Here is a 13,895-nt window from a genome sequence, read left to right as displayed (position 1 = left end):
GCGAGGAGCTTTTGGAATTTTCACACACTTCTTTTAAAAGGCCAAATGGAACTGATACACTTCCTCTCCGGAATGGAGCAATAGGAAGGCCTATGCTGTCTGATGCAATTCCGTGGCTGCAAAACAGGTTAAGGTACTTAAAGGTTGTGCAGCGGCTTCTATTATTGTCTAATGAAAATTTCATATTTCAGGTTTACAAACTTGACTCTGTTTTAATCTTCATACTTTTGGGTAGTCTTCGTGTGTTTGTTTTATACTCACGCAACTTGCAGTACATTTGTTTCCTATGTGGCTTTTATTTAACACACACCAAAAAGCAAGGGGAATCTAAGTTCCCAAAAGTTAAAATATATGTATGGCGGAGGTACTGTGTTTCACATCTGAGGCAGATTATGAAAGAATGGTCTATTCATTCCCATTTCCACAGACCTTCACGGTGTGAGATTTGTGGAACTGATTCTCTCTTAATATTCATGGATTTTAAAAACCTTGACCTAAAAAAAAAGATACGGCTATCGTGGAAGGGACTGTCGAGCCAATGTTTACCTCCTTCCTACTGGAGAAATAGTATATTTCATAGCATCCGTGGTAGTACTGTTTAACTATGAGGAGAGGACTCAGCGCCACTACTTGGGACATACAGACTGCATTAAATGGTTAGTGTTGTGAAGTTTCTGTGGTATGTCTTACAAATGTGACTATTCATATTCTGTACCAGATTTTGCATACGAATGATCTGCTGAAAATAGTAGCAAGGTCATTCGAATCTGAATTAGAGCAACAGGTGTTTTTTTTAGTGAGGAAAAAGAAGAGTCTCCTTCTCTGGAGCTTGGTCCATAGCAGGCATGTGATACATTTTTCAGCCTTAAGACCACATTTCCTCCTGGGAAACCTTCTAAGGACCACAAACCAATGGCAGGCTCTTCCAGAGGGAGAAGCAGGTGGAGCAACAAATGCAATTTTTTCTCCATTGTGGAACAGGATTGGTTCTGGGCACATTCACACACACTCCTCTCTGTCCAGACAAACAAGGGTTCAAGGACACATTCCAGCCAGGCAAAAGCACTTCAGCTGCAAGGCAGATTCAGTGAGGGTTGTGGCATGGAGAGAGATCTGAAGGCTACAGAGGCCTAGGAATACATTGCAGGCTGTTGAACTAGATCAGGCATAGGCAAACTTGGCCCTCCGGATGATTTTTTGGGACTACAACTCCAATGATCCCTAGCCAACAGGACCAGTGGGCAGGGATGATGGGAATTGTAGTCCCAAAAACATCTTGAGGGCCGAGTTTGCCTATGCCTGGACTAGATGACCCTTGTAAAGGTAAAGGTAAAGGTACCCCTGCCCGTACGGGCCAGTCTTGACAGACTCTGGGGTTGTGCGCCCATCTCACTCAAGAGGCCGGGCGCCAGCGCTGTCCGGAGACACTTCCGGGTCACCTGGCCAGCGTGACATCGCTGCTCTGGCGAGCCAGAGCCACACACGGAAACGCCGTTTACCTTCCCGCTAGTAAGCGGTCCCTATTTATCTACTTGCACCCGGGGGTGCTTTCGAACTGCTAGGTTGGCAGGCGCTGGGACCGAGCAGCGGGAGCAAACCCCGCCGCGGGGATTCGAACCGCCGACCTTTCGATCGGCAAGCCCTAGGCGCTGAGGCTTTTACCCACAGCGCCACCCGCGTCCCTTAGATGACCCTTGTAGTCCCTGCCAATTCTATGATTTTATGAAATCTTCGCCTTCATCACCATATAACAGATTTAGCACACTCCAAGCTGCACACGGACCGCACAAGCCTCAGAACCAATGTGCTGCTGTTGTGCTAAAAGCTGTTCAGTGACACACTCTTCTTTTCTCAGAACAGGGGTTCCATGAAAGGGCATTTGTAAAAGCAAGTTGTTACCATGAATGTTGGCCCACAACAAGTGACTTCCTTGTTGGCATTGTGTCTTCTAGCCTTGCTGTGCACCCAGACAAAATCAGGATTGCAACTGGACAGCTAGCTGGAGTGGATAAAGATGGAAGAGTAAGCTTTTAAAGAAATCCTGCCTCAATAGCTGGTTTGTGTTTATGGGAACCAGGGAGGCCTTGTGGAGTGTCCACTTTTCACTTCTGCTCACCTCTGGTGCATAATTTGAAAAGCACAAGTTCATGCATAATCTTGCGTTGTGTGTTGCATATTTCTTGCAGAAGGGCCACGGGGCTCTTGAAACATTTATTTTAGCCAGACTTCCCGTCCTTCTTCTCTCCCCTTCTCAAAAGGGGGGCGGGGAGCAATTCTTACTGGAACTGTGGCTGCCCATGTGCTCTCACAGCTTCAAGGAAAACAAAACATGACCTCGTGCCTCAGTCAAAAGACCCAAAGCCTTTGGCAAAAAAGCACAGCAGGAGCACACAGCAAAGTGGCAGCACTCATAAACAGTCCAGTGTATAGCTGTGATTGGCACTTAAAGCCAATCTCATCTCTGCAAAGTATATATAGATGGACGACTTGGCTGTTGGGAGGAAGAGACACTTTGACCGAGGTCACGTTTTGACTAATTCACTCCAAAGAAATGTAGTTACACCAGCTGATAGTTGACCTAATAATATAATAATAATTTATTATTTATACCCCACCCATCAGGCTGAGTTTCCCCTGCCATGCTGGGTGGCTCCCAATCAAGTGTTAAAAACAATACAGCATTAGATATTAAAAACTTCCCTAAACAGGGCTGCCTTCAGATGTCTTTTAAAAATAGGATAGCTGCTTATTTCCTTGACATCTGATGGGAGGGTGTTCCACAGGGCAGGCGCCACTACCAAGAAGGCCCTCTGTCTGGTTCCCTGTAACCTCACTTCTCACTGTGAGGGAACCTCCAGAAGGCCATCAGCGCTGGATCTCAGTGTCCGGGCTGAACAAGGGGGGGTGGAGGCTCTCCTTCAGGTATACAGGACTGAGGCCGTTTAGGACTTTAACACTTTGAATTGTGCTCGGAAACGTACTGGGAGCCAATGCAGATCTCTCAGGACCGGTGTTATGTGGTCCCGACAGCCACTCCCAGTCACCAGTCTAGCTGCCGCATTCTGGATTAATTGCAGATTAATCTTTATTGCAGAGCCTGTTGCATCAGTCATTTTTGCTAGTTTCATGATTTATTAGCTTTTTTGTGTCTGTTATCACAAATCCCTCAGGGGAGGCTTTTTTTGGGAGGGGGTGAACCTTGTGATGTGAACAGATTTCAGCTTGTTCAGCTCTAGATCCCACCCATTGCAAATATTGTTTTACCAAATACCTGGTTAGTTGCTATTCAGACTGGGGTTTCAATGCACTTTCCCCCTCTCGTGACAAGGTGTTTGCAAGTAAGGCTGAAATCCTATACCTACTTGCCTAGGAGCAAGCAACATTGGAACTTGCCTTAAAGCAAACGTATAAGATTACACTGTAAATCCTGTTTCTGAAGGTTGATCTGAAAAGCAGCATGCTCAGTTACCCGTATTGTTGCCAGGTCTTCATTTCTCAGTAATTGGTGGTGTTCACCTCAACCAAAAGATTAAACTTCTTAATGTAAGGCTAATTTTGCCTGTCTCTGTTTTCAGCTCCTTGCAGTAACCATTTCTATGAAATTGTTTTCATTTTCAGTCTTTGCCTCCCCATGTTAGAGTATGGGATTCGGTGAGTGTGGCAACTCTGCAAGTCATTGGCCTTGGGACTTTCGAGCGTGGAGTAGGATGCCTGGATTTTTCAAAAGCGGTAAGCAGGGAAATGCATTTTTAAACAAACGAAACAAAAAAAAAAGATACTGGATTTTACAACATCACCCCCTCCCTCTGAATCAAACCAGAATCATGTAAGATACAGCAAGGAAATAGCTGACAGGCATATATAGTACACAACATCGCCTTTTTAAAGAACTAGCTACTATATGCAGGGATGCGGGTGGCGCTGTGGGTTAAACCACAGAGCCTAGGACTTGCCGATCAGAAGGTCGGAAGTTCGAATCCCCGCGACAGGGTGAGCTCCTGTTGCTCGGTCCCTGCACCTGCCAACCTAGCAGTTCAAAAGCATGTCAAAGTGCAAGTAGATAAACAGGTACCGCTCCGGCGGGAAGGTAAACGGTGTTTCCGTGTGCTGCTCTGGTTCGCCAGAAGCGGCTTAGCTGGCCACATGACCCTGAAGCTTTACACCAGCTCCCTAGGCCAAAAAAGCGAGATGAGCGCCACAACCCCAGAGTCGGTCACGGCTGGACCTAATGGTCAGGGGTCCCTTTACCTTTAATATATGCAAGGTTGTATGAAACTCCTGTGGATTTGTATGTATTTTGCTAGTTAAGCAACAAAACTTGATATTGTATTACTTCTGTGGACTTAAGGGTCTTAAATAGCTTTGAGGGTTTGCAGTATGCTTTGTGCTAACCTGTTTCTAAAGTTGCATCCAGTGGCAGATAAAGGGAGTAGGAGAGTCTGCCCCATCCATGCTGCTAATCAGTTCCATTTCCACTATGAAAGAACATGCTTCATGTTGTGTGCAGAGTACTGTACTCACGAAGCTGGTGCGTGGTTTCCAACTCAGTCCTGTCCAATTGCAGCCATCCTCAGAGGCAGCTTCTGTGCATTCTTCTTGTTGTTTGCTTGTTTGCTAGTTAACTGCACCAGGGCATTGTAGCTTTGTACAACAAAGCTTTGTCCTAAGGTTACTGTCAGCCTAGCAGTTCGAACCAATCCTCCCACAGCAGCATGGTGCGCTGGATCAACACATGACATGCACACAGTACAGTGGCATGGGAATTGTGGTGCTTCAGCTCAGGGATGGGAAACCCATGGCCTCCCAGATGTTACTGTATTCCGGGTTCTGCCAGTGACCATTGGCAGTGCCTGGTTAGGGCTGATTGGAGTTGGCATGCGACAGCATCGAGAGGACCATGGGTTTCCCCAACCCAACTTTAGTTCTCAAGCAGCCAGATCCTATGGAAATCTCCATCAATTAGTGTTCTGACAGTTGCTGACAGCAAGTCTATGCTATGAACTTGGTCCCCCCCCCCCAAATTGCCCTAATTGTGAAAAATAATGAAAAACCAGAATGACATCTATGATGTCACATAGAGGAGGGAGAAAGGTTGTTTTCTGCTGCTCCAGAGAAGCGGACACGGAGCAATGGTTCCAAACTACAAGAAAAAAGATTCCACCTAAACATTAGGAAGAACTTCCTGACAGTAAGAGCTGTTTGACAGTGGAATTTGCTGCCAAGGAGTGTGGTGGAGTCTCCTTCTTTGGAGGTCTTTAAGCAGAGGCTTGACAACCATATGTCAGGAGTGCTCTGATTGTGTTTCCTGCTTGGCAGGGGGTTGGACTCGATGGCCCTTGTGGTCTCTTCCAACTCTATGATTCTATGATTCTATGAGTCACCTAACATGCAGCTTAAGAGTGTTGAGGACTGTGGGGATGGGTGTGTACATTCTACTCAAACGCGGCTCTCTAGAGGGTAGATAGCTCTCCATGGTGCAACACAGGACAGATGACTGAACAACAACACACGAAAGAACCCCACAAAGTCTGCAAGCAGTGCCAGAAATAGAAATGAAGGCTGCATTGTGTATTTGTTTCAACACCTGCTGAAAGATTTGTTTCTTGTAAGGAAGTTCAGGAAGGCTAAATTTTGGCAAGCTCTGATACAAAGGATTTGTTTTTCCCTCTGATGTTGGATTTGACCTAGAACAGGAAATAAGGAAACCCTTGCTTTGCACTTCTGCCCTTTTCGAAAATAGCTTAGCCCTATCCATTTCTTTAAATAGCAACTGTCTAGTCTCAGTACTTCAGCATTGGCCATATCAGTGTTTGTAGCATAAACATTTGTATTTCTACATCTCTGGTGGGGTGGTGATAGCAGTGCACCCCACATTTGTCAAAATAGTGAGGTTTTGTAGAAGAAGAAGAAAACAAGTATGAGGTTTCTCAGGTCAAAGGTGACCCGACTTTAATAATAGTTTTTCTCTAACTTAGCACCAATGGAGCGTGTGCACGTGTGCATCTTGGGCACATTTAATGTACTTAGGGATATGTGGCAGTGGACAGTATACTAGACAAAGGTAGAAAAGAAAATCAGCTGCTTGGATTGACTTTTAGGATGTGATAAGATGTTTCCAACTTTTCTAATGTTGGGCATGTTATCTACCCTAAGCCTATCCAGATGCGATTGTATTCTTATGTTACTGTGTGATTGTCTCAGGGTCACCTAGTGTTCTTCACAGCTGAGTGAGGATTTGAACCCTGGTCTCCCAGGTCTAGTCCAACGCTCTCAACTACTACACCACAGCATGAGCAGCAGCTGCTCTGGTGTGCTAAGACTTTACACGTAGCTGCTTGAGAGTCTAGCAGAAAGATTAAGCTGGCTTTATGGAATTTCACTTGTGGGCGATTTCCTTCCACGTTCAGAGTCATTTACAGATTGAGCATGTAACCCAAGCCATGCTGTTGTTGCACCTGGTTTGTGTGTGAATCTGCACTTGAAAGTAAAATGTCATTGTAAATATTGAATGCTAGGTATTAATAACTTCAAATAATCATCAATATAATAGGGAAATGGATTTGTACAAGTTTTATCTGCATACATCACACTGGCCTGCTTCTTATGACTTGGTAGGCCAAACTGTGGCTTACCAAGACCAGCAAATGTGTGGACTCTTGGAGTGACGTTGCCGCCATTTTTTTTCCTCCTCAGCCCTTTTTAGTGCTGCACCATAAGGCAATATTTGGCTCATCGTGTCATCCAAACTGGGATTTGTGGTTAAACTATCTCCCCACTAGGAAGGAGCAATTGCAAGGTCTTCTCCACTGTCTTGATAAACGATTGTTTGACTTTGTTTGATAAATGATTGTTTGACTAGACCTTTTGAATTCTATCTGACTTGTAGCTTAGCCTACATCTAATGACGACATGCTTTGCTAATTTCTTCTCTTAAGGACTCAGGTACACATTTGTGTGTGATCGATGATTCTAACGAGCACATGCTGACTGTCTGGGATTGGCAGAAGAGATCAAAAGTAGCCGAGATTAAGGTAATTAGAAGAATTCATATATCCGGTATCCTGTACATATATGTACAAAATCATTACACAGATACACATGCCATGAACTGTAGTAATGTTTGTTTTCTGAGACCACAGCTTCTTCAGTGTTTGATATTGAGAAATGCGAATGGAAAACTTAGAAGCCCATGTAGGTCAGATAATCTTAGAAAGCCTATTTTAGAGCAAAATATTTGCAAAAGTTCAGCATATATGCTGTTTGTTTTTATTTATTTGGTGCTTTTACAAAGCCGCACGTGGTTTCTGACACAGAAGTTATCTTTATGAAGGATATTTCATTGTATGTGTCAAGAACCTAATGTCATTTTCTCAATCCCTCGCCCCATTTTTCACATCTGCAAACTGAAGAGAGGCTAGTGTGTGTGTAGGTGGGATTAAACACTAGATCTCTTCTGCTTTCAGCCTCATATTATTAGCATTGGGAAATTAATGTATTCCAGATAACAAGGGCTTGGATCATGTGACAATTAACTGAAGGAAGTTCATGATGGAAGGTTTTCCATATTTCCCTTCCCTCTTCGGTGATTCTGAAAAAGCCTCTTTTCAAAGTAGGAAGCCCTCCTTAAAAATATGGGACAGAGTGCAGGGGCCTGGCAGCAAAGATGGAGTACATTCAAAGCAGGCATGTGCAGGGGACAGTGGCTTGGAGAACCCCAGGTAGCAAGAATGAACTGCTATTAATAAACATACTCATTTGCATGCCCATTATGTGGTATTTGTTTGCATAACGGTGAATTGTCTCCACTTATCTGCGTAAGCAGGAATGTTAACCGTGGTAACTGCCTTTTGTTGTTTCAACAGACTACAAATGAAGTTGTTCTTGCAGTAGCATTCCATCCAACTGACAAAGACACAATAATAACATCCGGCAAATCCCATATTTTTTTCTGGACTTGGAGCGGCAATTCTTTGACAAGGAAGCAAGGGATTTTTGGGGTAAGCATCTTTCCTCTCTGGGCAAGCTTCCTTCCTTGGTAGTCAAGATCATCTGAATTTATCAGACTGATGACCCTTAGATAACTGTTGTGGAGAAGAAAGGACTGTTCTGCCTAATAGGTCCCATATCTAATATATTGAGTGACTACACAAAGACATGCATTTAACTACTTCCAATGTAAAATGCATGTAGCAAAGCCTCGAGAGAGTGATTTTGGGCAGGGGGTGCAGGGTCACTAAACCTTGTGAGCCATATTCCCACTCATAATCATGTCTCCACCTCATGCAATAACAGGGTGGAGCTCTCTAGGCCATCTTCTAGCCCAGCCATCAGCTTGACATAGGGAATCCAGAGAAAGAGTGTATCCCCCCTCAGATAGCTGTCCTCCTTCCATTTGAAGACCTGTAGGAAAGGAGAGCTCGCCACCCTTCTAGGTTACAATTTCCATTGCTGTCGAAAGGTTTTTCATAATATTCAACTAAAGTCTTCCCTCCTGTGATATCAAGCCTGTTAGATATAGTCCTGCCTTCTGAGGCAACGGAAATCAAGTCTTTGTCTTCTTCTGTGTGGCAGCCTTTTATTTATTTGAAGAGCACTATCATGCCCCTGCTCAGTATTCCTTTCTCCAGGCGAAATATACCCAATTCCATCCATCTTGTTGGACTTTTTTCCCATACTCAGCTGTACATCTGTGCTGCCCTCTTCAAAAACCTTTTCTGCTTTCTCTAGCACCTGTATTCTCCTCATCCCTGTGGAGTTCGAAATGCATGTTCAGTCTCCAAGATACAGGTCTTGAACTCCACAGAGTGGGGTGGGGTGGGGTGGGGTGGAAGCAGCAGTGAAAGCAGAAAATGGGAGAGAGCAGCCTAAGCATCTTGTCCTGCTGCTGCTCTACTCAAGAGCCAGTGTGGTGTAGTGGTTAAGAGCGGTAGACTCGTAATCTGGGGAACCGGGTTCGCGTCTCCACTCCTCCACATGCAGCTGCTGGGTGACCTTGGGCCAGTCACACTTCTCTGAAGTCTCTCAGCCCCACTCACCTCACAGAGTGTTTGTTGTGGGGGAGGAAGGGAAAGGAGAATGTTAGCCACTTTGGGACTCCTTAAAGGGAGTGAAAGGCGGGATATCAAATCCAAACTCTTCTTCTTCTTCAAGTGCTACGGCATAATGAATGGCAGCCATCCCTCACATTTTCCAAAGCAGTGGTTGAAATGGAGAGAGGCCTACCATGTTTGAAGCAGCCCACAGAAATGTCTCGAGAATGGGATAACGGGATGTTTCAGATTATGCCCGTTTTGCTTTTTGTACGTCTGCCTTGCACATTGTACTTCTTTAAAAAAGTGCATTTTGTTGTTTCCTTTTTTCTTTTTTTTTTTTAGAAATACGAAAAACCCAAATTTGTTCAGTGCTTAGCATTTTTAGGAAACGGAGATGTTCTCACCGGAGACTCAGGTGGGATAATGCTTATATGGAGCAAAACTGCTGTAGAAGCCACTCCTGGGAAAGGATCGAAAGGTATGGCAATTTGTTAAACTGGCTTATGTATATAGGGGCAGATAGGCTTAAAAATTCATAAAATGCAAGGAATTACAAAGGTAATTGAAGGAATTTTCAAGTGCATGCAGGTTTCATACATCTTCAGCCTGTTGTGTCAATTCATGAAAAAACACCAGATGACTCTTAGTGAACTGCCCTCCAGCAAACTTTCTTCCCATTTTGACACACTGGAGCAGCAGCCATAATGATTTAAAAAAAAACACCATGCTTTCATATTACAGGCTAACCATACAATTTTCTCCCAGGCTGCTCTGAAATCAGCAAGCGCTTAACTTTCCCATTCATGCTTCTCAGCAAGAATTTTTAAACAAGGTTAAAACCCACAATTTTTACTAGTATACTTCAGAAGAGACTTGGATTCAGGACGGGCAAAATGAAGCTGCTACTTCATATGCTTATTGGAAGTCGCTGCTGCAGTATGTGGGGGCAGCCACTGGTTTAGATGAGATTAGACAAATTCATGGAGGGTAGGCCTGTCAGTGATTATTTGCTACCTCCAGCAGTTTCAGGGACACCATGGCACTGAAAGCCAGTTGCTGGGGAGCAGAAAAGGCAGAGAACAATTGCCTTCCATCTCTTGCTTGCAGGCTTGCCCAGAGGCATCTGGCTTTCCACTGTGAAAACTGGGAAGCTAGACTAGATGGATCCTTTGGCTTACCTAGCCTGGCCCATCTTAAATATCAGCATATTATACACTTGGTCTCCTTTCCTTAGGGACTCAATCAGGTACATGTGGCTGCCTGCGCCGTCATATGGGCTATGAGATTGTCAAGAATCGCTTCTGCAGTTGCTCAGTGCTTAGGATGAGGCACACTAAGAAATATGCATGGGCAGTGCAAAACCTCTTAACTGCGATGTGTCATGTATCACATTGGAGAAGATGTCTTAACATAATACAGTTTTATATAGCAGTATTTGGTCTTTAATATTGACACACACATGAAAGGAACACGTAAAAAAAAATGCAATGTATCAGATACTGGCATTAGAGTTTGCTCTAATTTTAATTTTCTGCCTTTCAAGTTAAGCATGCTTTATAGGCCAGCGTTTTGTTTCAATTTAAAATTTTAAAGAAGAATTACTATTTGCAACCAGCCATATGCAGGTCTGGCATTGCTAAGCCCTAAGGTAGCTCTTAAATCCAAGGATAATTGTTGTTTTTGGCAGCTAATTAAAATGCTGGGGCTTAAATGGGCATGCCAGAAAAAACATACTGTCAGAACAGGACGTTTTAACTGCAAATATATATATTTTCAGCAAATTTTCTTTCTGAAGAAAAGAATAAAATAAAAATTTAATTATAAAATGGATCGTACATTTAATATCATAATAACCCGCCTAAAGCGAATGGCTCTTTGCTATAGTTGTCATAGCAAATATTCCATAATGAAAAGTTGAATGTATTAATTATTTAAATGGTTCCAGGATTTTGTTGAGTTGGGCTTTTTATGGCTGATGTGTGCTGTTGAATTTATCATGGCTTTAATGGAGTTTTAGGTCTGTGTGTGTGTCTCCGTGCATACATCTAGAAATAAAGCAAACTGCTCCCTAGGGATGGCCTGCTAAGTAAAGTTGGCATCTTTTACTTTCACTTGGGTTTTATGGAGAGCTTTGAAGCTAGGCACACATTTGTTATATATACATTTTATCCTAGAACAGATGGTAGTTCACACCTAATGGCATCTGCCCTTTAAAAATTAATCTTGAAGATTAACAAAAAAAACAACCCTTTGCAGTAGCAGCCAGATGAACTAATGTTATTTGGTAAGGTTTTCTAATTAAAATATCTGGGCACATTGTTACGTGCAAAGCCTTTACACCAGTAATCCAATTCACACCTGAGCTGCACTTAATGCAGGTTTTGTAGAGGTTTTTTTTACATTTGTTTCTGAATTCATCCTGCAGTGTTTATGTAGAAAATTAGCAAACCCTATCATTCCCAACTTTTACTAAAGCCACCCTAGACATCCCCGGCCCCCACAACACACACACACTCCTCTCGCAGACACATCCTCTTGTTTTTGAAAATTTGGGCAGATAGCTTCTAGTCATGAGAGCTATATGAAGCCTCTGAGCTCAGAAGCATCCCGTACTCCCTCCAAGTACCTGGCGTTCAGAATCCTACTGCCTCCGAGCCTAGAGGTTCTATTTTATCTATCAAAGTTAAAAAGACATCAATTCATTTTTAAAAAGCATATATGTAGCTTTATTCAAACCATGATTCACCAAGGCAGTTAGCCCCAGAATATGTTTTAGTTCCAGAAGTAGTTTTCTTCTTTTTCTTTGCTGCCCCAGAAGAAAGGACTAGATCTTAATGGACTTGAATTAACAGCAGAGCAATTTTTGGTTGAACAATAGAAGAAACTTCTTACTGGAGCGATTTGACAATAGGACCAGTTATCCAGAGACGTTGTGGGCTGTTATTCACTGCTGCTCTTCCAACAGAAGCTTGCCAGCCATTGCTTGGGAGGAAAGGAAGGCTCTTAGCTCTGGATTTCCTACCTCCAGCAGGTGGTTGAACTAAATGGCCTACAAGACATTCTCCAATTCTTTATGATTCCATGGCCCAGTTCAGATCATCACATTAGCAAGCCAAGATAAGCCTATGCCTGCACGTGCAGCCATTTCCTTCCCCGCCCTTGTCGGCACACCACAGTTAAACTTACAAGCCTATAGTCTCTTGTTCCACCCAAACCAGGAGTGTGGTTTAAGATTCCAGCTTGTCCCAAATCTGGAAACCCTGGTTTCCCAGTTCAGATGCAATGGGAAATCATAGCTAACTGATGGTTTCCTAAGTTACTGCTGAGAAAGGAGGATGGAAGGGGTTAGCGCAAGCGTGAAGTGTGCAGGCGGAAGCTTCTTAAACTGAGACACGGTCATCCAAACTGACTTCGTGCTTTTGTTATAATATTCAGAGACGACTTTGGTCACTACAGAATGGCAGTGGGAAGCCTCTGCCAGTCTAGGATCTAGGGCAAAAGATTCCACAGCATAGTTAGATTGCAAATTCAGGCAGATTGAACCCATAAAATCTCTGTTAGGAAATTGACCACCAAGTTCCCAACAGGAATGATCATGAAGCCATTGGAAGTTGCTTTGTAAGCACTTTCAAGTTCCAGTTTTGGCAGGCTAGAAAATCACGGTGTTGAAACCATCTACATAGGGAAAAATACCCACCCACCCACCCCCCAAAAAGTGTCGGTCTTTAACGTCATATTTTCATTTTTCTGATTATTCTTCTGTGTAAGCTGGCAAAACCATTATAGCAACTTAGTACTCTTTCTGTTGTGACCACAGGTGTGTACCAGATCAGTCGACAAATCAAAGCTCACAATGGCAGCGTGTTCACCCTCTGCCAAATGAGGAACGGGATGCTGCTCACTGGAGGTGGGAAGGACAGAAAAATAATTCTGTGGGATCATGACTTGAACCCTGAAAGGGAAATAGAGGTAGGCATATTACTGTCACCAAAGAAATGGAAGCATGTAGCAGTTGTGGTACTGCTGTTACTCTTTTTGTTATTGCTGTGCTACTTACAACTTCACTTACACCCCCCCCCCATTGATTTCGTTATTAACATTTTTACCTTATCATTTCTCTGATGAGCTTAGGAAAGTATACAAGATTCCCACCCCCTTCTGTTTCTATCTTCACAACAACCCTGCGAGATTGGCTAGGTCAACAGTCACCTAGTGAGCTTTATAAGTTGGTAGGGAACACAAGACCCTTGAGCCTATTCTGCCCACATGTGGCTATTTCGCTTCTCTCATATTCATACAACTTTGCCTGCTAACTTCAAGCCCACATTTGCCGTGGTGGACTCTCGCCAACACATGTCTGTACCACAATACGTTTCTTGGGGCTCAATCCAGTGGGAACTGTTCCTTGGTAAGCCCCATTGAATCAGGGTTGTGTAAAGTGATGTCTGTGCAGCTCTGCTCCATCTTAGTGAACACCATGCAGAGAGATGTTGCTGATTAATTCTGCCCTTGGTTTTATGTGTGAAGCAAGTTCAGTGCCACTCCCAGTTTACAAATGGGGAAACATGACAGATGCATCACAGCTTGTCTTGAAATCCACAGGTGATCGGCAGCTTGAACCCAAAATTGCCAAGTCCCACTCCAGCACACCCCTCACCTGGCCTTGGCAACTCCCAGTAAAAAGCAAAATGACGTTTTAATCTCTATTTGCGGTGATGAATTCACAGCCTCTGGGGCTGTTAATATACCTGTTGGGTAAGGGAAATGGCTTCAGAAGAGTCATTTTAAAAAGATAATTAATAAAATCAACAAGTTTGATGCCAACTGGATATAAATCACCATTGAACTTGGTAAACAGCAACC

At 43.6% G+C, this 13,895-nt stretch overlaps 1 protein-coding gene across 3 annotated transcripts in view; it reads left to right on the top strand.

Moving 5' to 3' along the window:
* The window catches only part of EML4 (EMAP like 4), a 94,043-nt gene that overhangs the window by 56,303 nt on the left and 23,845 nt on the right, over positions 1-13,895 (top strand). For all 3 annotated transcript variants that reach the window (XM_079968536.1, XM_079968535.1, XM_079968534.1), the window contains 7 exons: positions 507-656; positions 1,953-2,022; positions 3,619-3,729; positions 6,936-7,031; positions 7,863-7,997; positions 9,375-9,510; positions 12,850-13,001. In XM_079968536.1, coding sequence (XP_079824662.1) covers positions 507-656; positions 1,953-2,022; positions 3,619-3,729; positions 6,936-7,031; positions 7,863-7,997; positions 9,375-9,510; positions 12,850-13,001 — 850 coding nt within the window. The remainder of the gene's footprint in view (positions 1-506; positions 657-1,952; positions 2,023-3,618; positions 3,730-6,935; positions 7,032-7,862; positions 7,998-9,374; positions 9,511-12,849; positions 13,002-13,895) is intronic.

Source organism: Podarcis cretensis (genome assembly GCF_951804945.1).
Source record: "Podarcis cretensis genome assembly, chromosome: 3".
NCBI classification, from domain to species: Eukaryota; Metazoa; Chordata; class Lepidosauria; order Squamata; family Lacertidae; genus Podarcis; species Podarcis cretensis.
This window is presented reverse-complemented; position numbering and strand designations above follow the sequence as displayed.